We start from the raw sequence: 27,993 nt of genomic DNA on the forward strand, positions 1-27,993 counted from the left end.
CATCACTTCTAGTAATTCCCCGTCAATTTCATAATTGCCTTTTTGAGGAAAGCAGTTATACACATACCACTTTAAGCAGCTTAGAAAAATGATCTAGTGCTTATTCTGCCTGTCTATGATTAAATACAGTAACTAAATTTAAAAGTAGGAAAAATTTTCAGATTTTGTCCTTCATTGCTAAAATGCCAAGTCCAATTATAATATTTGGAATATTTTTAAAACATCTAAGATAACAATGTTACATGGCTGTTTCTCATAAAAAACACTACAGTCTTAGAAAGAGGGACAGAGATGATGAGTCACACAAATAGTGCAAGATCTAGAAGTAGAATTTAAGTTTCTACACTATTATCTCTATGTTACTGTGTTACTGATTTCATCATTTATAACATTTATAACTGAATGAACAACCCTTTCTAGCCTTCCAGACAACAGAGAAATGGAAATGTTTACAACTCCAGGAGTAAATTAGTATTCTCTTAGACCAAAGCAAGACTAGAGGAAAGCATGGAGTTGTTTTAGGCAGAGGCCAAGTCTTGACTTCAACTCTTTTACTTTTTGAATATCATCATGCCTGCTACTATTCTATTCTTAATATGTCCTTTTCCTTTAGTTCTCTCCTATAATTTATTTCCTATCATTTCAAGTTCAAATTTAAACTACCCAATTAGAACAAACTGAATTTATCTCAAATTTAACCAAAAAGTATAGTTTTACCCTTCTTTTAAATAATTGAAATCAACCATTGGGTTGTATATATAAACTTTGCACAAGGCTGCTTGGCAATGGACAGTTGGAAATTCTTCTATGGAATAAGGCAGAGGAACTTTGCCCTTTCTCCCAGATATCATCTCAGCCACCAGGAATGTAGGCAAGCTACTCCAGCTAAGAAAGAGCTCTAACAGGAGTCTCTGATTATCACTAAAGAACCGGGATATCAAGTAATGATTTGTTGTTCAGTTTCAGGGGGATTGGTGTAGATGGATCATTCAAATGTTATAGAAGAATAAAAATTTTGGGAAAAGGTCTTCCACATCTGCCCTTTGACTCTGGTTCCTATATGGGATAGGCATTCCCTGAGCAGGGAAAGGAGAGAAGCTTTTCAGGTTCCTTATCACACACTCTCCTAAAAGTCTGAGGTTCCATCGCTTTTCTATGCCTTCCCTAAGAGTAAAGTGGAACCACCTCCACTTCCCAACTTAAAGGAATCCTTAGTTCCTACTGATTCAATATATGCAAATATGGGTATGGGTATGTTTGTATCTCCAAGGAAAGTCTAGAGATAGTCTGGCACCCAGGTCAGATTGGAGCTCCCATGGATAGACCTATTCAAAATTGCCAAGAAGATAAAGTTTTTCTGGATACTTTCCTCTTGTCATTTGTACCCTCCTTTTCCTCTATCACACATAAACCAACACGGAGACACTTCATGCACCTGATTTTTTCCTTCCCCTTCAACATGAACTCATTCTCTGCCATAAAAGCTTAACTGTTTTATGTCCCATTCCCCAAGTATTCTGCTCGGCTTTCAAAGGTAACAGGCAGTGTGGTGTAGTGGAAAGAATGCTAGATTTAAAGTTAGGGGGGAAACCTGTATTTCTAACTTCTCTTTTCTGGTTATGTGATCATGGGCAAGTCTTTTCTCTGCTCTAAGAATTAATTTCTTCATCTGTTAAATGGGGATAACAATACCTATGTATTTACTTTCTAGAGCTCTTGTGAGGTTCAGGTTTATGTAGTCTGAAACAAACTTGGAGATGCTATATAAATATAAACTATTATGAACTAGTCTGGGACGAATAGCTTCTATTCATATTGCACTTTACAGTTTTTAAGATATTCTATATATGTTCCTTAGAGGTAACTGGATGGCTCAGTGAAAAGAATACTGGGCCTGGAGTCAGGAAGACCTGAGTTCAAATTCTCAGCCTCAAATACATGCTAGCTGTTTGACCCCAGGCAAGTAACTTAACTTCTGTTTGCCTTGGAAACAGCTAGGTGGCACACTGAATAGAGAGGTTGGACTTGGAGTCAGGAAGATTGAGTTTGAATCTGAACTCTACACTCAACTAGCTATGTGATGCTAGGCAAGTCACTGAACCTTTATTTGCCTTAATCTGTTGCAGAAGGAAATGGCAAACCACTCAGGTGTCTTTGCCAAGAAAACCCCATACAGGGTCATGAAGAGTCAGACACAACTGAACAACAGCAATATATGTTCCTTACAGTAATGCTTTGGAATAGAAAGTGAAACTGTCACTATGTTATTTTACAGAGTAGGAAACTGAGGCACTTCTCAGTGAACCTAAGGTCATGCAATTAAGAAACTGTAGAGTTGGGATTTAAACCAAGAATTTTTTGCCACTAGATTTATTATTCTTTGCATGAAGGTACAGTTTTAATCCTGATAAATTAATCTAAAAGAATGGACTAACATATTTAGAGGTAGCCATGCTACTTTTCTACTCCAAATTACTTATTTCACTCTGATCCAAAGGAATGAATCACTGAAATGATAGGCATTCCAGTTAGGTAGGAAGCAGAAGCTGGTATCATTGGAAGGCATCGTGGGGAAATATTTTAGAAAAATGCCTTGTGCTATATTACTTTTTTTTTGGTAGAGCAGAAATAATCTATATTCCTTTCTGGTACCAGAAACAAAACAGTATCTTTACACAAGCATAGACTTCCAAAGGCACAAGGAGAAAATGTATTTCTGAATGACCCTGTATGAATTCCAGAACTATAAAAAATAAATATGTGCAAGGTTATAAAATCCTGCTTTTTTGTGTGACATGGCTTCCTTTGTAAAAAAAAAAAGACAAAAAAAAACCTATTTCTGTACATTGTACAAAGCACACATTTAGACCACACAACAAAAAAAGGTATATTGGACATACCATTATTAAAGTCTTGTACGTAATTTTTAGCCATTAAGTATACACTTTAGAAACCATTGTCAAGTGACCAACAAATATAAATATACAAATGCACATTTTAAATTTTAAAAGGTAAATCTATGGCCCAAATTTTATTTGGGGTATGAAGACCAGGATGACCAAAAACACACTCCAACCAGCACTCTATGATTTCTTTTTTTCCCTCTTTTTTCAAAATACACATATTGAAGTGGTGTTTTCTGTGCAAAAGCCCTCATTTCCTGCCACCCCAAGGCTGGGGGAGAGGCAGAGTGGCCAGTGTTGATCCACACTGGAGTCTCTCTTTTGACCAGGGGCGAATGTCTGACCCCACCTATACAGCTCCTCTGTAAGATGAGAGATGGGGTTGTAGCCTACACTGGTGGAGAGGGCTCTCCAAGCCCAGGTCCTTGATGAACCAGGCATGTGGGTTCACACGTTCTCTTCCTTATGACTACAACAAAACTAATGCCATGTTGAACACAGGTCATCCAGCATAGTGGGTAGAGAGCTGACATATGGCCAAAAACCTGTGACACCAGCTGTGCAACTCCTGAGTAAGACCCTGGACCTAGCTGAGCCTTTTTATGTCATAATTTGAGCAGGGTTATGGGGTATTTTACAACATGCTTGGACAGCCTCCTAAAGAATCAGTTTGCTCATAGATGATGGAGAATCTATGAAATATTATTTGGGAGGCACTGAAGGTTCCACCTACCTCAAAATACCTGCTTAATGGTCTCTTAGTGCCTAGAGTTCCTACTACAAGAATCATTCCTGTTCATTAAAGCACTGGGTCTTAAGAGCCTCTGTTAAAATTAGACTATGCTATTTATCTCCTTATTACCTCATGCAACCAGTCTAAAATCTTCTCAACAAGTGTCCATGATCGGTCCTGCTTCATCCAATTTTCTTTCCCACTTTTCCCTAATCCCCTCATGTCAAGTCATTTTCCTCCAGCTTGTGGGTTTCTTCCACATCACACATCTGTGATTTTCCTAAATTTGAAAAGCCTTTCCTTTCCTTTCTGCTTTTCCTTTAGTCCTTTAAGGACTACTGCAAGTCTTATCTCATCCGTAAGTACTTCACCCCTCACTGAACAACTTCTCTGAATTCTTAGAATGTGTTTCTTGAATTGGTCATTCTTGTTTCATTTTTATTAGTCTTCTCTAAAAAGACTATAAACTATTTAAGGGAAGGGATTATGTCATAGCTTCTTCTATACTCCCATTCCCATAGTCTTTAGCACAGTTCTAAATACAATATATGATCGATAAATACTTATTCGAGGATCTGGACAGCTCTTGAATACATATGTCACATTTTTGCTTAGTATAAGCCCTTGTATGGCTTGCATTCAAGTCAAATCAAGACAAGTTAACAATCATTTATTAAGTACTCACTATATGTTCAGCACTGTGCTACATACTGGGGATATAGGGATAGATAAAAACAGTTCCCGCTTTTGAGGAGCTCCATTCTTACGAGGGAGTCAACATGTAAACAACTATGTAAATAAATCTATTTACAAAGTAAATTGGAAATAATCTCTGAGATGAAGCACTAACTATGGGGGGCTCCAGTATTACAGAGAAAGGGAAGAACCCAGGAAGGTCTCTTGCAGAAGGTAAGATTTGAAACTAGGATTGAAGGAAGCCACAGAAGCTAAAAGGAAGAGTTGAAGGAGAGCATTCCAGGCTTGGAGAAAAGCTGATGAAAATGTATCAAATTGGGATACAGTGTCTCGTGAGAGGCACACTAAAAAGGTCACTGTCACTGGATCCTAGCATATGTGGAGGGAAATCAAATATAAGAAACATAAGAAATCCAGAAACATTGAGAGGGGACAGATTGTGAAAAGCCAAACAGAATTTTTTTAAATGATCCTCAAGATATCAGTTCAGTCATAAGATTGAATCTTTTCATTAATATTCCAGAAGCAGTCAAATGAAATCACTAACTTGATGCCCCTTTGTTATTAATGTGGCTATTACTAATAAAGATATCCAACTCATCCACCCATTCATCACTGAACTGGTTTTTAAAATATTAATGAAATTTCTAACATCTCTTCCTGCTCTAAATGGTATGTCTATGTGATATTTAACAACCTGATAAGAGAACAACCACAACAAAACCCCACCAGGCAGCAACCAGGCTGATCTGAAATATTCTTTGAAATATAGGTTATTCTTGACTTTCAGTGGTACTTGACTACAATGACAAGAGCACCAGAATTAAATTATATTGGTCCAGGCTTCTCTATATTTTGGTGCAGATTTGCTTGGCTTAAATGAAGTTTTATATTAATATAAATTAGTTGGTATTTTCCAAGCTCACATAGCATTCTATGCTACAGAGAATGTGGCTGAAAAATGCTTGAGACAAGTTTCACCTATTTTGAAATTAAAACCTCCAAAAAGACAGTATGAGGGAGGGGGGAAAATAAAAAGATTTAGCATTTGAAATTTCTTTCCAAAATCCAAAAAGTAAAAGAATAGATATGGGGGCAATTGAAACTTTATTTGGAATCAGTACAATGATGAAATATTTTAAATTGTCCTTGTATTGGATACTAATAGGAATTCTCCCAAGTAAAAAGTTATAACATCTGAAATACATAATTAATTAGAACATATTTACTAAAAATTGCCTTTCTGTAGTGTCTTGAATGTCTCATTGAATGTTATGGCAAAAAACAATTCTTTTACATGAATCTCATGAATTTCAGAACCACAAATGTAAACCAAGGAGATCACAAACAATTTTTAGTTGCCTCTAATACTATCCTGGCAATAGGAGGCAGAGGGATAGTGGATAGAGGATTCAGTCAGATGGACCCAAGTTCAATTTCAGATTTTGTTCCTTAATATCTATGTAACTTTAAATAGTCATTTTACCACCATGGTACTCAATTTCTTCAATTATAAAATGAGGGAGATCAAGATAATCATCTTTAATATCTTGTTCAATTCTTAATCTTATGAACTTACTGGAAAGTGATGTGTAAAGTGCAAAAGTTTTGAGACTAGTGAGTTCCTTCATTCTTGTTTCCTCTACACTTTTGCAAAATATGTGCTCCCAAGCATACAGTTTTAAAAGCTTGATGCCTTTCAGTATCTCATTTGTTTTCTTCAATCTTTCAGTAGAATAATCCTGTAAAATAATGAAGTAAGATAATGTGAGAATTGCTTAAATGAAAGAACAATGAAGTGATTTGTGAGAGAGAGATCTCTAAACTGAAAAATAAAAGACTTAAGTTTGATTCTGATCCTGACCACTATTCCACTATGTGGCATGGAGACAGCCACTTCTCTTTTCTAGACTTGTTTGTTCATCTGTAAAACCAAGTGTTGAATGACATGGTTTCTAAAAACCCTATAGATCAAAAAAGTTTGTGTCTTCTGATTCTTTGATAAACAGTGACACTAATTTAAGAAGTCTACTAGAAAATAACAGAATCACAAAGAGAAAGGCTGTCTGTTCTCTCTTGTTGAGGCACATGACTTGTATTTTTCAAAGCCATAACTAGTAAAATTTTGAATAAGGGCAAATCATAGAAACTGTAACATGGACAAAAAATGAGAAAAATGCTCTCAAATCAACTTTATAACATATCCCATGGGGATATGGAGAGGATTGGAAAACTCTGAGACAACACCATGACATGTAGGGAAGGAGGTGAGATGGTTAGAGGGAGACCTCAGGAAACTGTTTAAGCAGACATATAGCCCAGAGGCTATAATAGGTTCACAGAAAGCAGCCTGATGATATCAGATATAGACATTAATGGTCCTGAACCATCAAAGGAGAGTTCCTTCTCCACACTAACAGCAGTCACACATATTCCTTAGACACGTGCTTCCCTATGTGATCTCTCTGTGTGTCCACATCTCTCACTAACCACATGTATGGCTAAAAAATGTCTTAGGTTTGTGAGAGCTATATAGTATTGCTATTTTTATTACTAAAGTAAATTGCAAAATACCTTTGCATTGAAATAATTCTGCCTCCTGGATGATTAGTAAAAGTAAACCTAGTAGAAGGGGCATGTGATCTATGTTTGGGGTGCATTTGCCTTCAGGGAGTTTCTTGAATATGCTTCAAGTTACCCCCATCCATGTAAGATGTTGTGTATATGTGTGTTAAGGGCATAATTTGTCCATGTGACATTTCCATTAGTAGTCACAAAGATGCAAGGTTAGAGTGCAAAAAGTATAAGATATATATGCCACAGACTAGTTGGAAAATTGATTATGAGAGACATTTTCAGCAGCAAAAGCCTTGCTAAATATAAAATGATTTACCAAGAGCTCACTCATATTTCATCAAACTTTCTTTCTAAGTGTACTGTCAACAATTTCATGATTCTCAAATATTTCTTCAAAATGGGCCAATTCCTACTCAAATAAGAAATGTTTCCAGGGCATAGCAGAACCAAAGAAGGTCAAGGATTTTTTTTTCTTTCCTTACTAAGCTAACCAGGAGCATACTTAACTAAAAAGGCTGACACTGAAATATTTTTATTTAAATTCCATACCTCATCAGATACTGTAATTCTATTTTAGGGAAATTTAGTTTTCACAAGCACCAAAACTGACCCTTTTCTTGTTCCTTGATCTTATTTTTTTGCAACCCATTAGAGCCCAAAGGGCTCTAAATATAATTTTCATTCCTTGGGCAAATATTTTAGAATTGGCTTCATAGTCTTATAACTTAAGGGTAATTCATAATATCAAAATATATCCATGTGGGGTTTGGAAACCCAAGAGTTTCAAGTCTTGGACTTATAATTCTTTTTTAAACTATGTTGGGAATATTAAAAATTCATGTTTACTACCTATGATAACATAAAAATTGAAGAATTAAGATTAAATACATGAGCAATATCCTTTCAAGTTATCTCAAGTAATATGTATCAATTTTCTATATTTGAAAATAAATACCAGCATGAGATTTTCCTAAGAGAGGAGCCAAATGATGGAACGTACCAGAGTGCTCTTCTGAGCTTCTGCCAACTTTGTAGCTATGAAGTACTGAATTGGCGCGAGCAAAACTATGACAGCTGCACCGACCAGTGCACTTAATCCAAGTAAGTTATAGAGAAGAATCACTCCCATTATGATCTAAGGAGAAAAACACATATAACAGGGAAGAAACAAAGAGAAAATCCACAAGAGAATTATTTTGAGTGGAAAACTTAATACTCTTAATACTCTTGAAATATGGTAAATAAAGAAAAATAACCAGGTAGACCACTGTCTATGAAGAAATCAACTTGCTTTTCAACTGTTGAATTTATTATGATTTATCTGGAAAGATGTGCTCCAAAGAATTCATTCTTAGTTTAACTATCTACGATTCTGCTATTCCATACCATTTTATTTCATGAAGACAGTGAGGGTACCCAATTTCCTGGCCTGCACTACATCAATTTCTAAAGAGGAAATAATATTAAAATAGCATTTATTTTCTTGAAGGTGCTGTCACCCACTGAAGAACTCAAGATCCTCACCAATATTCTCTCTCTTCAAATCACAGTCAATATTAAAAGCTAGTAGAGGGGGGCATCTAGGTGGCTCAGTGGATTGAGAGCCAGGCCCAAGGATGGGAGGTCCTGGGTTCAAATCTGGCCTCAGACACTTCTTAACTATGTGACCCTGGGAAAGTCACTTAACACCCATTGCCTAGCCCTTAGTACTCTTCTGTCTTGGAACCAATAGACGGAAGATAAATATTTAAAAAAAAAAACTAGTAGGACCAAAACATAGGTGATAAGCCAGTATGTAACAAAAAGGGAAGAAGCCAGTTCAGCCATTGTTTGGCAGTATCTATCATTATCAACTTGCTTGGGGTTCTCAATTAATGGTCTCAATAACTATTAACATTTATTTCCCTGGGAAACACAATCTATAGTTTGAGAAAGTTTGTTTTTCATTAACAACCAGTACAATCCCCAAATAAAATTGTAAAGTAGTATTAGATTTAAAATGGTTGAAGGCCTTAAAAACTGTAACAGTTAAAAGAGTGATGTTGTAAACTGTAGTGAGTTAAAATGGTGGAAGATATAAATTGTGATAGATATAAGAGAGGGTGAGTAAATTTGACCACAGAAAATATGTTTCACTACAGTGTCTAGGTTTTTAAATCAAATATAAGGTGGTCGCCAGGGAAATATTCCCAATTATTCAAATACCCAAGTCAACTGGGTTTTATAGAGATTTTAATTAATACAAATGTGGAATTAAAGAAAAGAGGGAAAGAGAGAAAAAGGAAATAAGTATGATGGGCCTTAAGCCAACATGGCCTAGACCCGAGTCTTAAGAGAGAGAGATCAGTCAGTCAGTCTTTTAACACTCACCACAAGGTCTGTCTAAGCAAGGATTCTAGTAACACCAGGCCAGCTCCATCTCAGCTGACTTCACCAGAGAGAGTTCCAGCCAGAGTCCTCCTTAAAGAGCCTTCCAGCCAGAGACTGTTCCAAAGGGCCTCTCTCCAGAGGGACAGAGTCCCCTCAGAGAAGCTCCAGCAAGACCTCCTTAGAGATTGTCCTCCAAGAGCTTCCCTTCTCCAGAGCCTCTCTCAAGAGATTCTTCCCAAGGGATACTCATCAGAGATCCTCCAAAAGGATTTTTTCTCTCAAGAGATTCTGCTTTTTCTTATATAGGGGTTTTTCTCCTATGTCACCTCCCCTAAGTCCTTACATCTACCAATCACTGTAGACGTTTTCCAAAGGACTGCCCATCTGAATTCCTGCTAAGTCGACTAATCTCCTCAGTAAGTCTGAACCAGTGAAAACACAGCTGAGTCAACTAATCTCATTAAGAGAAAACTTGCCCGACCCTTTTAGGTACCTAGCATCTCATTGTATCAATTCTAAAAAACAGGCATGGCTCAACGAACTCCTTGCCTTATTATAAGCATGGGTCCAAGTACTTTCATTGTTTAGCAAGGAGTTTTCTCCCCTAAAGCAGTCTTAAGTATGGGTGGAGTAGAGGTCCTCCCATTTCTGATCCTGGCAAGTTCTCACATCAAAATGGGGAATGTTTCCCAGTAGGGAATTTGTTCCAATGGAGGATTCCTCAATGTGGAAATTTTTAACATTCACAAGTCTGAGAAATTTCAAGATTTACAGTAGGAGATGTTAGTCTTTGGTCCTCCCCTGAAATGTTTTTTATCTTAGACTTATTAAAAATATTTTAGGCACTCAACTAATCATCCCATGCCTGACATCCCTCCTTCAAACCCCACTATCACTAAAATTCAATTCTCTATCCCAATTCCTAAATTTTTATCAACTAATTAATTTCATAAATTGATACATATGAATGTATTATTACATATTATTAGTATTATACATACATATATATGGTTAACAGTAGGGATAAGGATGCCTCCAGAAGGGCTTACTACAGTGCCTCAATAGGGTGGCTCTGGGTTATTGAAGGTTATTCTAATTAAGAACAAATGCTGGCATATAAATAACATATTAAATGGGCTTCACATATTAATGTTAGAATTAGTCTACTGTCTAAAGACAAAATCAGCCAAGAGAGGCTCATTGTCAGAAGGTAGACCACTAAAAATTAAATTATTTGGTTATGACAATAGATGAAACAAAGGAAAATACAGAATGGGCTTGAGTTTTATGTGGTCCCTTTATACTTCTTCAGTGATCATGATAATAATAATAATGAGAAAGAGATAAGAAGGTTCTATGAATTAGTTTAATAAATACTAATCTAAGACATTAAATGTAGAAAAATCTTTGTCCAAAATCCAACAAATTGATATACTATTAGAGGAACTGACCCACATCAATACGGATATTGCCAGGATAAATGCAACCAAAAGAAAAAAAGGGAGTTATGGTAAAATGTCCTGATGGCTACTGGTTTTCCTTGGAAAGAAAAACAAAGAGGATAGTAAAGTGGTTTTCTTCAGGCACCCAAAAGTAACAAGGAACTTACTCTCATGTGACAACTGGTCATGTAAAAATTCTTAAAGTGCTCATATATCATTAACATTCCTTAATATTACCAACAAAACCCCAAAAGAGGAGCTAGAAAGAGAAATCCCATTTAAAATAACTGTAATAGTTATAAAATATTTTGGGATGTATCTACTAAGCTAACCCAGAAATTATATGAATCCAAAAACCACTCTTTGCAGGGGAAAAAAATAGAGGTAAGGAATTTGTGTGAAGAATTTAACAATGTCTTCCAAACCCTGTCAAACAACATTTTGAGATTCAGTGACTTCAATGCAAAAGTGGACCCAAGGAATATTGAGGAAAGTATTTTGGAATATATTGTTCAGATTTAATGAACAAAAAGTAGTCACATTTGTAAGAAAACTTAGAAGTCTTCTTCCCCAAATGAATACTTTCTTTCAGAGGACAATCTGAAGGCTCTAGATATAGAAAATACCCAACATTACTCTAACTTATTTTATTTTGAAAATAAATAGTTTTAGATGTAAATGGTTACTGATGAATGAATTCTGGTGAATGTTTAAGAACCAGCTTTCTTAAAAAAAAGAAAGAAAGAAAAGAAAAGAAAAAAAGGAGGTAGCTGGGTGGCTAAGTGGATTGAGAGCCAGGCCTAGAGATGGGAGGTCCTAGGTTCAAATCTGGCCTTAGCCACTTCCTGTGACCCTGGGCAATTCACTTGACTCCCATTGTCTAGCCCTTACCACTCTTCTGCCTTGGAACCAATACACAGTATTGATTCCAAGAAGGAAGGTAAGGGTTTAAAAAAAAAAAAGTACTAGCTTTCTGAATGAAGATCATCAACCAGCAAGAGAAAATTGAAATCAACAGCAAATTGCAACAAATTTTTAAAGAAAACACTACAAACAATTGTCATAGCTTCAATCTAACCTATTAACATAGGATATAGAAATAGAAAAAGAAATACACATAACCTTGATTATCACTGCTTTCTTCAGAAGCTTAGCCAATGTCAAATAGTAAACACAATGAAGAACTCAAAAGACTTGTAAATCTCTTATAGCAACTAAACTTTTGATCTTTTCAAGCAGAGAGAGGGATGACAACCTGGAGAAACCTGACTCCATATTGTGCACATTTGATGTTGCCCTTATATGATATTGAGCAAAGTTTAAAATTAGCAAGAAATTAAATAATAGCTAAAAATAAGAAAAGTCTTCATTTTGAAAGTTACAAACTCATCTATTATAAATAAGATATGGAAAAATATAGATGTTGACCTAATTATCAGCACTTTTTGCAAAAGCTTATCCAACATTAAGAACTAATGATCAAATCAAAGGTTTAAGTTTGGAAAGAATAGGAGGCATATAGTCAAACTCCTCATTTTACATGTAAGGAAAGTAAGGGACAGAGAGATGAAATGAGTTCCCTAATTTCACAAAGAACTCCTTATCTCCACTTTTTAGATGTTAAGAACATAATAACAAAAGAATATTATGTCAATAGTTGCTGAAAGGCTTTCAATGAAATTCAGCATTTGTTTCTATTTTTTAGAACTTTTTGTAAACATCACAAATAGTATTTGTCTAAATCTCCTCAGAGAAAACTTAGACTTTTCAATTAGATCAAGAGTGAAACAAGGATGCCTCTTATCAGTAACACTGTTTAACAAAGTGTTCGAAATGCTAGTTGTAGCAATAAGAAAGAGAAATTTAAAAATATGCATAGATGAAGAGGAAACAATATTGCTGCTTTTGGGACTTACAATATGATTTATTTAGGAAACCCCAAAGAGATCATCAAAAATTAATAACCACTAAATCCTACAAAGTTCCAAAATATAAATAAATCCACACATAACATTAATATTCCTATCTCTTACCAATAAATCCCCAAAAGAGAAAGAAAGAGAAATCCCTTTCAAAATAATTACAGAAGTTATAAAATATTTGGGAATGTGCCTACCAAGATACTTAAAAACTACATGAATCCCAAAAACTCTTTGCAGAAATAATGAGAGACCAATATAATTAGAAAGACATTAATTGCTCATGGGTTGGTCAAGCTGATATAATAAAAAATAATGTTAAATACATCAATTTACTTAGTCAGCGTTGTACCAATCCAACTACCAAAAGATTATTTTATAGGGTTGAAAAATAATAAATTCAAATGTAGATGAATAAAAGATCAAGAATCAGGGTAACAATGAAAAAAGAGGAAAGTAGGTAGTGTAACTTAACAAATCTGAAACTATACTCCTAAGTAAGAAATATTAAAAATTAATTGGTACAGGTTAAAAGAGAAAAGTCAATCAGTGGAAGTGTTTGTGTGTAAAACATTGAGAAGCAAACAAGTACAATTGCCCAGTGTTCAACAAATCTAAAGACACCTGTTACTGGGGGGAAAAGACTTAAATACTCTCTGACAGAAATAAAATTTAGACCTATATCTCACACCATCCATCAAGATAAGCTCTACATGGACACATGGTTTACAGTCGAAGATCACAGAAAAAAAAATTAGAGGTGCTATGAAAAAATTACTCATAAGATATCCAAATAAGAAAAAAACCCTCATCTAAACAAGTGAGTGGATCACACGTGATAAAATGTACAATTCTGATTATAAAAACTTTAAAAGTGTTTGTACAAACATTTAAGTTTTTAAAAATCAAGAAGAAAATAGGTAAATAAAAATGTGTTGCAAATGTCTTTGAAAAATATTTCATATCCAAGGTACATAATAATGTACATATAGCATATAATAATTATTATAATATAATGATGATTCAAATTCTAAAACAAATTATGCATGTGTCTAGATAAGGTTTTCTTTTTCTTTTTTTCTTTTTGGTTTGTTCAGTGGGAGGAATGGATTATAAATGGATGTAAAAACAAAGTTTCACATATGTGTAATATATGTATAACATATATGCATTATGTATTTAATGTCAGTTAATACCTATATTGTATGTCCTAATATATGATATATGTAATATACTATATGTCCTAGTGTTGTCATATATAATATACAACTGTGTAGGTTATATATAGTAATACACATATGTGATATATACTATAATGGATGCATGTTGTGATGTATTATAACAGGCATAAGCATATATTCTATATATTTTGTAGAATACATTTATCACATATGTTATATATTTATCATATGAAATTTATTTGCCATATATGTTATATACATTTATCACTTATGCTATATGTAACAGATTCTTCTGGTGTGTGCATACACACACATACATACATATATACATACATGCATGCATACATACGTACATACTGTAAAAATGGAGATCTGAACTCCAGACTTCAATCCCCAGAAGTCCTTGGTACTTCCCAGAATTCCCTATAATCTCACCTGAGTCCCCACCTGAGCGAGATTACAATTAGCATTTAAACTGGCTGTAAGGCCTACTTCAGCCTCTTCCATTTTGCAATGATGTAGTAAGTAACCTAAACACAGGGGTTCTGAATTGGCTAATCAGCCACGGGCACTAACATGATTTATTAATTTCTATCCTTGATTTCTAATAATCTTTAATAAACCTCACAAAATATAATACTGTTTATTACTAGAAACGAAATTAAATTGTTACAGTACATACCTAGGACCAACCAAGTTAGGTTTGGAGAGTCTTTTCAACAGATGGCTTCTGAGTGATAAAAATTGGGGGAGAAATGGAATTCTCAAAGATCACTTATAAAAATGTAAAAGAATTTTAATCTGTATTAGCAAAGGGAATACCCATACTCATGAAATTGTAAATCCTTTGTACATTAAAAATAATAATATAAGCTAGTGGTGAATATTTTTTGATGTACAGAATCCTTTTAATATATAAATATTACACTCAGATATCAGGTTAACGAGGCTTGGGAAACCCACAAGCAGAACTGAAAGAATCCTTAGGGATCAACTATTCCACAATTCTTTATAGATGAGAAAAATGAAATCCAAACAAAATAAATGATTTACCCAAATTTACCTAGTTGACAGAGGCAAGACAAAAATCATGGTATTCTCAACTCAATGTTTTTTCTACAACTCCAAATTTCTAGATCAAACGGTTTTAAACAATTTAGGTTTTCTTAAATGCTTGGTGCTTTAATATTTCAAGGATACATGATTTCATTGTAGACACTGACACAGTTTGAAATTCCTCTAAGATTTAATAGTTAGTCTTTGAGAATTGATTTGGCCAAAAATCCATTACTCTATAGACAACCTAGGGAGAGTTCTTTTCAAACTTAGCTGGGCAGTTCTTCAGAAGATAGTTATATAGTCACTAGTATTATACTTTAAGCATTACTTGTAAATAAGATTTATCAAAATTTTTCTCCATTGTCACAGTATTCAATACTCAAAATGAAGCATCAGATTGACAAGTGAAGACTTACATTCTTAAGATTATAGTTATGTTTCTCTTTTCTGTGCAGAATACTAATACTAAAGCCAAAGGTTTCTTTTGACTGTTTCTCGAACAGTTTTATCAAGTTAACTGACTTTCCACTTCTTTTTTTAATAAATTAAAACCTTACTTTGATGCTCTACCTGAACAGGCATGGCCCATAAATTAGGACACAGGAACAAGAACCACATGAGTTGATTAGTTTCTATGGCAACCAAGTTATTGATTTGTCCCAGAGTCATCTCACCCATGGACAAATTAGATGTAGAAAGCCTCAGGATTTTATTGTATATCATAGCCTATAAGAAAAAAAATGAAATAAATAAAATTATAATTTTACTAAAGATTAGTTCATTACTAAATGGAGATATTAAGATCAAGAAATGTACAGAATTCAAAAATCTATTTTTAAACTAGTTAGATGAACTAAAAATCCATGTTTTTTTCTTTTCATATATTCTTTCTATTAAATATTATTCACATAATTATGACCTTAATATGTATTATGAGATGAAATATGAATTATGTCCACAAATACCTAGAGTCATAATCTCAGTATAAAATGAATTATCCCAAAGAGAACAACAAAATATTTTTCTATTATTTATCTTCATTACACTTCCCTGGAAATATCTAGTTATTTTCAAGAAAAAAGACCATATAAAATTGTTATAATTAGATATGTTTTTGAAGACATTAATATGTTGAAGAATATATTTACCAGCAAAGCTCCACGAAGATTAATGCCAGTTTCTATGGTTACATAGTAGGAAGCCTGTAGAAATGTTCTTTGTAGAATCAGGGCCAGGAAGAGAAGAACAGCTAAAACATAAGCATTTTCAAGGAATTCCTTTGAGGTAAGTGAACTTGAAACCTTGCCACAAAAAAAAGGAAAAAAAGATTAGGAAAACCAACATGCCGGGTATATCACAATTATAAAATTATTTAAAGGATGAACTACCTTAAATGTAAAAATAAAATGCAAGATGTGTCCTCAAAAAAGTAAACATAAATTATGCCTCACTTCCAAAGGCCACTGAGGTACATTCCAGCTATGAGTTTATTTCAACTACTTCTTTTTTTAATTGTACAATGATTTCATAAGTATAACAGATCTGCCTATGACACTCCTCTAACTCAAGAATCTTCCCAGACTCATTACCTATAAGGAAAGAAATTAAAACTCCTCCACATGGCAAACTCCCTTAAAACCCCTCATAATGTGAATCCAGTTTACCTTTTCAGACTTATTTCAAAATCTTCCACTTCACACACCCTACAATTCAACTAAAGTGCTTTTCTTGCTCTTCCCTGTGCTTCACATTGTCTCTCTTTTAATTTGTTTGTTACATCAATATTCTTAGATATCTCCCTCCTTCCTTCTCCTCCCATTAGAGAAGGCATCATTTGACAAAAAGATATGTGTATATTTACCATTCTTTATCTGGAGGTGGACATACACAAATCATTCTTCAAATAATATTTCTGTTGCTTTATATAATGTTCTCCAAGTTCTGCTCATTTTATTCTTCACAATTTCATGTAAGCCTTTCCATCTTTATTTTAATTAACCTACTCATCATTTCTTAAGGCACATTTCTTAAGTATCCTATCACAATCATAGGCTACAATTTGTTTAGTCATTCCTCAATTGATGGGCATCCCATCAATTTCCAGTTCTTTGCCATCATAAAGAGAGCTATTATAAATATTTTAAGACATATAGTTTCTTTTTCTAATATCCTGACTTCCTTAAGAAATAAACTTAATAGTGGTATTGCTGGGTCAAAAGGTTTACACAGTTTTATGACTCTTTGGGCATAATTCCAGGTTTGGCATTGTCTCTTGCCTCTTTGCCTTTACACATATCCAGAATGTGATCCCTTATCACCTGTGCTTTTTAGACTCTTCTTGGCTTCAAGACCTACCTCAAAAGCCACAGGAAGCCTTCCCTGACCTTCCTACTTGTGGTGTTCTCTTTCATCAAATTATATCTTTAAATTACATGTTTGGGGGCAGCTGAGTAGCTCAGTGGGTTGAAAGCCAGGCCTAGAAATGGGAGGTCCTAGGTTCAAATCTGGCCTCAGACACTTACCAGCTGTGTGACCCTGGATAAGTCACTTAACCCCCATTACCTAGCCCTTACTGTTCTTCAGTTGTGGAACCAATACACAGTATTGACTCCAGGACAGAAGGTAAGGGTTTTTTTTTTTTTAAAACAACAACCCTTACCTTCCATCACTTACTTAGAGAGCTCCTTAATAAGCGATTTCAGCAGAGCATGGTGGTGGTGGTGGAGTGTGTGTGTGTGTGTGTGTGTGTGTGTGTGTGTGTGTGTGTTTGTGTATTTAAAGACTGGCACTTTCCATCTTGCCCAGGCTCAAAGAGCTGATCCATTTCTAATTTGCCCCTTGTAAGTAACATGGTAGCTCCCCCTCCCAAAAGGTTCACCATAATGATACCAAACCTATTGCAGATATCAAATAAAATGTGCTCAAGGCCAGGGGAAATTTTTTAAAAAGCTAATACAGAAAAACCAACTTTATAAGCCTAATTTAGACTGATAATCATAATTAACATTGGTGTAATCAAATCACTTCAGTATAAAAAAAATTTTCTAGTTTTGAAATACAACATGATGTTCTGTTTCTATGGAAGGAGCCACCACAACCCCAACCACCAAAATTTGCAAGCCTACAGTCCTTTTGATTGAGAGAATCATGTAATCTTGGATTTCAAAAGGACCTCAAACGTCATATGGTCCAACAGATATCCTATCCATATCCAAAATTTACATGGGATTGGAATAGAGAGATAAAGCCCTTTACCTCCCAATGAATTCATGTTCTACTAAGATCTTCTTTGGAGCCTTATTCTCATTTAATGCTTTGGCTATCCCTCCTCATTTTATGTTATTCACAAATTTGATAATAATGCTGTCTATGCCTGCATCCCAGATCCTTAAAAATGTTAAACATAGGATCAAGGCCAAATCTCTAACACAGTCGACTAGAGTCCTCCTCCCAAAGTTACTACTCTTTGAGGTTAGCCATTCAACCAAGTCCTAGTCCTAAAACGTATCATTTTTTAACTCAGATCTCACCATCTTTTCCATCAGAGTAGCATGAGAAACACTTGTCAAATAGTTTGCTAAAATCTAAGTAAACTATTTCTATAGAAGTTTAGTAACTATCTCATAAAATGAAACAAGGTATTATCTGGAATGGCAAATTCTTGACAAAGAAATGCAAGATTTTCATGACCCCTGACTCTGTTGTCAGTGATTTAATAATTATGCCAGGAATTGAAATAAAACTAACTGGCCTATAAATTTGTAGATTCCATTCTCTTCTTTTAAAAAAAAGAACAATTAGAGAAACATTTGAGTTCCCATCCTGGTGAAATTGCCCTAATATCTCATGATATTCTGAAGATAACTGACAGACTCATTTATAACATTTATTAGTTTTGTTAGTTCTCCTGGACATAGTATATCTGGGACAATTAATAGGAATTCATCAAAAGTAGCTAGATGCTGTTTTACTATCTCCTTCTGTGCCATGGTTCTCCATTAGCTATTTGTAATTTGTCCTTTCCAAGCCAAAGGTCTTTGCCTTTTTTATTACTTTGATACAAAAAAAATAGTGATTGATAGTAGTATTTATTTTATTTTTTAATATTTTATATTTATTTTATTTTAATAACAAATGTCCACATAAGTTTTCCATAGTTATATAATCTATATTGTCTCCCTCTTTTCTTTCCTCCCCCATCCAGGAATTCATGAGCAATTCAATCTGGGTTATACACATACATTATCACTCAAAAAAATTTCCTCATTATTCTTTTTTTGTAAGTGAATAATATTATAAAACCAAAACCCCCAATCATATGCCCAAATAAACAAGTGATAGATCATATCTTTCCATCTGCATTTATACTCCTATAGTCCTTTCTCTAGAGGTGGATAGGTCTTTACCTTTGTCAGAGAGAACAAAAATAAAATAAGAGATGAACAGTTTTAATTCTCTCCATAAGCTATTATCATCACCTCCCACTATGCTGACCATCTATCTTCCTCCTTTTTTTTGATAGAATTTAAAAATTCTCTTTTTTGTTTTTCTTATCTTTCTTCATCAATCTGTTCTTCCTGCAGTTTAATTCATAGATGATATTCTTTATGGCTGGACCAGAAGTACCTCCTATAGAAGCTTAAATATTTTACTCATCTTTATTTTAATCAATCCTTACCAATCCAAAATTTTAAAGCAAAAATCAAGGGTACACCTAAAGGCATGCTTGGCTTTTCCTCTGATTCTTTATCACAGATTCTAATATGGAATGACCCTTTCCCTTTCTCATTCTCCTTTCTCATTTTCATTATCTACAACATCTTCATCTATTGAAATCTTTTCCTTATTTCAAAGTCCAACCCAGGTCCTAACTCATGCCTGAAGTTTTCCTTGAACACACACACACACACACACACACACACACACACACACACACGCATGCATGCATGCACACACAATTTATCCCTAAATTTTCTCATACTTCTTTATGAGAAATTTTTCCTTTGTACTTATTGTCTATTTGTATTAAAGTCATTTGTACACGTCTTATCTCTACCACTATATTATAAGCCCCGTGAAGACACTTTGTTTTCTTCCATTTTTATATTCCTAGAACCAAGCATAGTCATGAATATTAACAAATAAATTTGACTTTCTATATTGAAATTGTAGAACTAGGAAATCTTGTTTCTTACTATTTACCTATATCCAAAAGAAAGTAGGAAGCTAATATTTATGAATTCCAAGATAATCAGATGAAGGCTATTTTACTTATGTTTGAGCAAAGTAGATTAATAAATTCAGTAAGAGTCAGAAAAGAAAGATAACACTGAGAACAAGATTTTCACAGACTTGGCAGCTTTTAAAAGCAACCTAAGAATTCATGCATAAGCAATATTTTACCCCTGATCATTCACTTCTATAGAAATCAAGAAATATTACAGTACCTGACTCATAGGTACCTAAAAAATATTTCTTTCTTACAAAGGTTAATCCAACCCATCAACTGCATTAAATTCTCTGAAAACAACTATTTAAAAATTGACAAAGAAAAAATAACAAATAAAAACGTGATAATAATGAGTTTCTTTGATTAGTGCCATGAACTTACTCGGTTTGTTGTATTTGCCACTTCCATAGTGTCATTTACACGCTGAACTATTCCAGAAATACAGAGAGGTCCAGCAAAACCTAATAGGTCAGCCAGATAGCGGAATGTGCTGCTCAGCAGAATTGGTCGCCCAAAAGCCTTGTACATGGCTAACCATATGGAAGGAGTTTTTTTGGGATGATCTGCTGCTTTTTTCTGAAAGAAAACCATGAAATTTTATATGGCATCTATTAGACTGATAATTGATGCTAAACAACTATAATGTTGTCCCTAATCGTTCATACAACACTGAATATGGAAATACAATGCACCTTCCCAAAATATGAAAAATGTTCATAAAGTAATCTGAGTGCATCTATTTTTCATAATCATGTATACTAATACCATGTTTAATGTCTATTTCTCAGAGCTCTTGGGAGTACCAAGCTAAAATAAGTGCTTTATAAAATATCATGCTTCTTTAGTCTTAACACAATCCAGTGGAAAATAAAAAAGATTTGATGGAAAATTAATAAAAAAGAGTAAATTTCTGATTCCTATTGGCAAACCAGTGATTTCCTACCCAAGAATCTGCTATTTAACTGAGGTGGGAGAGTTTAGGCTGAACCCATATCTTCAAGAATTGCTATGACTAAAAAAAAAAATCATCCTGTGACAAACTTGGCTGGGCAGAGACTCTCCAAATTTAGTATTGCTAGTTCTTGGACAACAGTCATATGAGTTACCATCAAACAAATATTCAAAGTCATTCCAATTTGGTTTAATCTGTCAAAGCTTTTGATCCCTGGCATAGCCTTTGAGAACTCAGGGAAGGGAAGGGAAAACATCATGTAATATAATATTTAATCATAAAATATAGTTATTAGCAATAACAATAATAATGATGATTAATCATATTAGTAGAGAATTGATTATAATGTATCCAAATGGTTGTAGACTCTTCTATATAGTCTTCCTAATTAAAAATGAATTATTTTTTCAATGATGATCATTGCTTATAGCTACAATAAACATAATTCCTAGGAAATGGGAGATAAACCAAAGAAACATAAATAAAGAATAGATATTAAAAATAATAGCTTTAATTCTGTAACTGTCTATGACATTTTGAAGCAAGTTTTCCAAGTTTACTACCAATTATCCATCAGCCATAAAGGGGAAAAATAAATATGATAGTTATTTGTATACTGTAGCTGACTTGCCTAGGTTATGTAAAAAAATAGTTCAATTATGTTACATATTTTTCAAGTTAGAATAAATAAATTCCTTTTGGAAATCTTTTACAAGTTAAAGGCATTACACAGAGAGCTTAATTTTTTTCTTATTCTATAGATTAAACAACCATGTTATTGTTCATTTTCCTTTTAAAAATAGTTTTTAAAATCAAGTTGTGAAATATTCTTCCCAGAGGTATAACTAGGATGACTCAGGTTAGACTGTAGTAATCATTTCCTGAAACATTAATTTCATAATACACTTCCAAAACAAAGCAATTTGTCTTAGGGTAATTTTCCTCATTTCCCATAAATACCTGATTTTTCATTAACAGAAGCCATATATTCTTTCCCCCCCTTTTGAAAATATGTATTATTGGCTTTTTTATGTTCCCATAATTTCCCTCATTATCTTCTCAAGTTATACTATAGTAATAATTTCCCAAAACATTAATTTCATAATATAATTCTAAAACAAAAACAATCCATCTTGAGGTAAGAACTTACTCTTTGATAAAAACTTCTGGGGAAACTGGAAATCAGTATTGGCAGAAATGAGGTATGGACTAATATCACACACACACTATATACTAAGATAAGGTCAAAATAAGTACATGATTTAGACATAAAGGATGATATCATGAGGAAACTAGGGAAGTGAAAAAATGCCTGTCAGATATGGGTAAAAGAAGAGTTTATTTAAAAAAAAAATAAGTTCCAGAAATAATCATGGGATATAAAAGGGATAATTTTGATCACCTGAAAATTAAGAGTTTTTACCAAAACAAAACCAATGCAGCCAAAATTAGATGGCAAACAATAAACGGGATAGGGTGGGGGAATTTACAGCAAGTTTCTCTGATAAAGATTTCATTTCCCAAGCACCTAGGAAGCTGAACCAAATTTATAAAGATAAGAAGTATTTCCCAATTTACAAATGTTCAAAGGATAGGAACAGAAGGGAGGAAATCAAGCTTTCTCTATTCATATAAAAAAAGGCTCCAAATCACTATTAATTAGAGAAGCAAAAATTCAAACAACTATGAGGTACCACCCATAGGACTGGGTAACATGACAGAAAAGGAAAATAACAAATTCTAAAGAAGATGCAGAAAAAACAAGTACAGGGCAGAGTCAAGATGGCCTCTTAGAAGCAGCAAAAGTTCAGATCTCTCTGAAAACCCTTCCACACCAATAAAAAAAATGTGCTTCAAGGGAGAAAAAAAAACAAATCTCAGAGCCAGGGAACCCTTCTGCTCGATTCAACTTAAAAGGTACGCAGAGAAGGCTGAATTCTCAGGTTTAAGGAAAAGGAAGAAGAAATGTCCCAGGACACCTTCCCCTACTGTGCTAAGTATCCAGCAGTCACTGGAATCTCAGTGTGAGGGCTCTAGCCCAGAGGGAGCACCTTGTTGCCATATTCATGCCAGGCTCAGGGCTCTAACCATAGCTGGGCAAGGAAGCAGCTGAAGGAAAGGCGTGAATGGGAGGGAAGCCATTCTCCATCTTGGGCCTCAGTTTCTTAATATTTTGGCCTCAGGGCACATCTAGTTCTTCAGTTCAACTCTGCCCTGATTTAATCCTAGTCTATCAATAGGACAGATAAGAAACCTTCAGAGGACAGGGAAGCTCAATCTCCAACACCCTCCCCCACCAACTGCACTGAATTCCACTCTAAGAATCCTGCTGAATAAGCTCCCAGGGCAAAGGCTGCAACCATGCCCAGGGAGCTTATTGATAACAGAGTGAAAAGCCCAGCTCCCTTCAGCCTCCACACCTTCACCTCTACCTTTAGCTTCCACTCCAGCTGAAGAAGATCTGGCCTCAGGGATCATTAATACTCCATCAGCCTAAGCTAGGCAATCAGCAGAGCAGAGAAGAAGCCCCTTCAAGACAGAATAGCCCAAACCCACAGATCTAGCAAATAATCAGAGGAGTAATATTACAGTTAGTGACAGGGGGAAGAAGGAAAAAATATGAGTAAACAAAAGAAAAAGAAAAAAGAAATTACAATCGACAGCATCTATCCAGGTAATGAACAAAGAGCAAATGGAACAAAGGAGGACCAAGGAACACTAAGCAAAATTCAGAAATTCCAGTGAATTGGACTCAGGCTTTGGAAGAACTCAAAACACAATTCAAAAAAAACAATTAGGAGAGGCTGAAGACAATTGGGAAAAGAACTTAAAAAGCAAAATGAGTCATCTGGAAACAGGCACATGAACTAAAACAAGAAAATAGTGTTTTGAAAGCAAGAATTGACCAGCTGAAAATGAGGCAAAGAAAGTGAAAGATGACCTACAAAGAAAAACAAACCAGAAGAAGGATGACCAAAAAGCCAGGGATGAAATTCAGTCTTTAAAAATTATAATCCAGCAACTAGAAGCAAATGACTTCACAAGGCAGAAAGAGTCTATAAAACAAAATCAAAAGAATGAAATTGAGGAAAATATGAAATACCTCATTGATAAAATTAAAGACATGGAAAATAGATCCAGAAGAGACAATTTAAGAATTATTGGACTAACAGAAAATCATGACAAAAGAAAAAGCCTTGACATAATTCTACAGGAAATTATCCAAGAAAACTGCCTCAACATTCTTGAACAAGAGGGAAAAGTGGAGATTGAAAGAATCCACAGATCACCTCCTGCATTTAATACCCAATTGACAACACCCAGGAATGCTATAGCCAAATTCAAGAACTACCAAACCACGGAAAAGATACTACAAACTGTTAAGAAGGAACCATTCAGATATCATGGAACCACAGTTAAGATAGCACAGGACATGGCTGCATCTACACTGAAGGCCCAGAAGGCATTAAATATGATATTACAGAAAGCAAGGGAACTGGATCTATAACCAAGAATCAATTTCCCGCAAATTGACTATATTCTTGCAGTGGAAAGCATAATCATTTAATAAAATAGAAGACTTCCAAGCATTCATAAAGAGAAGACTTGACTTAAACAGAAAATCTGATACCCAAACACAGAATTCAAGAGAATCACCAAAAGGTCATTAAGAAAGAGGGGAAAAAAAACTTTTTTTTTAAGGGACACAATACGTTCAAATGATTTGTATTCCTATAAGAAAAGATGATATTTGTAACTCTTAAAAATTATTATTATCATCAGGGTAGCTAGAAGTATACTTAGAGGGTACAGTAACAAATTCAATAGGATGAAATGTGTGTGTGTATATATAATATATAAACTAAAGGTAAAAAAAGAGAATAATACTAAGAAAAATGGGAAAAGAAATAAAATGGGGGTAATTTTATATTTCATAAAGAAGTACATGGGGGTAAGTAAGGAGAAGTGCAATATATTGGAAGGGTGAAAGAGGTTGGAGACAGTCTACAGGGAAATTTTAATCAAGGTTCAAATAGAAGGAAAACCTCCAACTCCATATTCAATCATCTGTAACAGTTAAAGTTCAACTTTTATAATTAAAATTTAGGGGAAACTGAGGCAGGTAGAAATTAGTTTCTCTCTGCAAGGAGTATTATATTTTAGAGTTTTATTTAAGATAAGGAATATAAGAAAATACAAGTAAGAGAAGCATGTGCTAGGTGGGCCGAGAGGCCCATTTTAACCTCACCTACATCATGAAAAGAGCCCTCTGCTTGCAAGTGGAAACAGGAAAGACCTTCAGTAGGTGAAGAACTCCTTTAAATAATAATTTGTGATCTCACCCAGGTGAGAATTCAGTGCAATTACAAAGCATTCTGGGAAGTGAGCAAGGACTTCTGGGGGCTGGAGTCATGGGTTCAAGTCTCCATTTTTTACACATCATAATCAACAACAAGATCAACTTCATTCTCAACATCAACATCATCATCATCATCCAAATCATCGTCATCAACAACATGATCAATATCATCATCTTCAGCATCATTAACATCATCATCATCATCAACAACAACATCAGTATCATCATCAACATCAACATCAACATCAACATCTAACTATCCATCTTTTCCTGGCCCAGGAAAGGTTTTTGCTGGGTGGCCTAACCTAATATCATACTATGCAAAGTACTGAATGAGAGCCAAAAGACCTAAACTCTAGGCTTGAGTGCCACTATGTGTCCTTTGGAAGTAAAAAAGAAAGCTTTCTTTTTCCTGGACTCAGTTTCCTCATTTATGTATGAGTAAAGTTTGCCTGGGCTCTGCATTAAGTTAGCCAATTAAATCAGAGACTAAAACAGGTGTAAATAAGAAAAAAAATGTTTCTACATGTAACTGAATGAAATAAATATTTTTAAAAGAATACAACTATATATAGTTCTGCCATCTTTGAATATCTTGTTTTGTTTTGTTTTCAATAACAACGTTAAGATAAATTCAACAATAATAGACATAATAAAAGGATATGATTATTTTAATAATTTTTTGCTGCTTCCTGCCAGATCACTGTAGCAAATTTACAAATTTGCTATTCTACCGGCAATGAATGTGTATCCATTTCTCTATGAGTCCACCAGTTTTGTTTCATTGATATCAGGATGGCCAAATTAAGACCTGAAGAAGGGTTGAGAAAATGTACCTTTCTCCCTTCTTTGAAGAGGTGAGAGACTATGATGGAGAATATACTCTCAGACATGTCTGATGTGTTGACTAGTTTTGCTGACTTTCCTAACTTAAAACATTTTTGTTTTAAGAGATGGTGTACCAGCCAGGGGATGAAGATGACCTTTGGCTTGGTTTGCCAGAAAACATCTTTCTTGAAAGAAATCATAATCATGCAAATCCTAGGTGAAATACAGATGAGATGTAAAATACCTATTCAGTAAATGCTTATATTTGGATAGTTTTAAATGCCACTTTAAAAAATGCCACTTCTATACTTTTGGTTTTTCTGACAAAGAGTGCTCATGAAAGCCTTTTGTACTTAACATTGTTTTTGTGCAGTGTGATATGGAAATCACTTTAAAAGACTGATATATATTAATTTAAGGTCGCCAAGGAATTCAGCTATGTAATTCCTAAATGAAAACTCAAGTCAGCAGTCAACCTTTTATGGAGTTTTAATTACAAACAGGAGGAAGAAAAGTATTAAAGGGAAAGAGAGAGAGGGGGAAAGGGGAGAGAAGGGAATAGGGCTTAAATACCCACTCTGCTTAGGCTGGGCCAAATGCCCAAGGCCCTGGATAGCTGAGGCAAAGAAAAGAGATCAGTCCCTATCACTCACGTGATATGGAGAAACAGTCTGAGGGCCTCCACTCCAAGCACTAGGCTCCAACAACCTCCTCTCCTTTACACAGGAAGTCCCCAGAACTCCTCAGCTGTCCTCTACCTCACTTCCTGTGTCTCACCTGTGCCAATGGTGGCTCTAGCTTCACCCAGGACCACCCAGAGAGCTGTCCCCTTTGCACATGTCTGTTGAAGGCCATATTCTCAAATAATTAAATCTTGAGCTTTGCTGCAGCCTAAATCCTGTTACCCTGAGTAGGGTGGAGATTGTAGTTTCCAAGACCTGATTCTGTCATTCCAAATATCTCTATTGTTATTGATCAGGAAATAGCCAAATCCCATCCTCTAAAGAATGGTTTGAACAGGGTTGAGTAGTTTTGAAATTCACAGCAGAGGAAATAAATACTTGCCTTGTGCCTGATTTTAAAAAAAGAAAGAAAAAAAAAACCAAGTACATTAATTCACTGTTGGTGCCTAACCATTCTGGAAAACAATTTGGAAATATACCCAAAGACCTACAAAACTATACATATTTTCTGATCCAGCAATATCACAATTAGGTCTGTGTCTGAAAAAGATCAAAGTAGAAGAAAAAGGATCTATATGTACAGAAATATTTATAGGGGCTCTTTTTGAGGTGGTAAAAGTTGTAAACTGAGGAGATGCCCATCTATTGGGGAATAGCTGGAAAAGTTTTGATATATGATTGTGATGGAATTTTGCCTTAAGAAGTGATAAAGGGGATGGTTTCAGAAAAAAAAAAAACATGGGAAACTTATGTGATATGATGAAAAATAAAGTAAGCAGAACCAGGAGAATATTGTACAAAAAAAATCATAAGGATGATCAACTGTGAAAAACTTAAGTTATTCTCATCAACAATGATCCAAGCCACTTCCCAAAGGTCTCGTGATCAAAAAGGTTATCCAACTCCAGAATGAGAACTGTTGAACTCAGTACAGATTGAAGTGTATATATTTTCATTTTTTCACTTCATTTCCTTTCTTTGTCTTGCTTTTTTGCAACATGACTAATACAGAAATGTGTTTTGGATGATAAATTGTATAATGGGTATCATATTGCTTTCC

At 34.6% G+C, this 27,993-nt stretch overlaps 1 protein-coding gene across 4 annotated transcripts in view; it reads right to left on the bottom strand.

Moving 5' to 3' along the window:
• The window catches only part of ABCC9 (ATP binding cassette subfamily C member 9), a 194,794-nt gene that overhangs the window by 118,187 nt on the left and 48,614 nt on the right, over window positions 1-27,993 (bottom strand). For all 4 annotated transcript variants that reach the window (XM_001362608.3, XM_016425869.2, XM_007503530.2 and 1 more), the window contains exons 7-11: window positions 20,492-20,686; window positions 16,029-16,181; window positions 15,451-15,606; window positions 7,910-8,044; window positions 5,912-6,074 (exon numbers count right to left, since the gene is read on the bottom strand). In XM_001362608.3, the coding sequence (XP_001362645.1) occupies window positions 5,912-6,074; window positions 7,910-8,044; window positions 15,451-15,606; window positions 16,029-16,181; window positions 20,492-20,686 (802 nt within the window). The remainder of the gene's footprint in view (window positions 1-5,911; window positions 6,075-7,909; window positions 8,045-15,450; window positions 15,607-16,028; window positions 16,182-20,491; window positions 20,687-27,993) is intronic.

Source organism: Monodelphis domestica, chromosome 5 (assembly GCF_027887165.1).
Source record: "Monodelphis domestica isolate mMonDom1 chromosome 5, mMonDom1.pri, whole genome shotgun sequence".
Lineage (NCBI taxonomy): Eukaryota > Metazoa > Chordata > Mammalia > Didelphimorphia > Didelphidae > Monodelphis > Monodelphis domestica.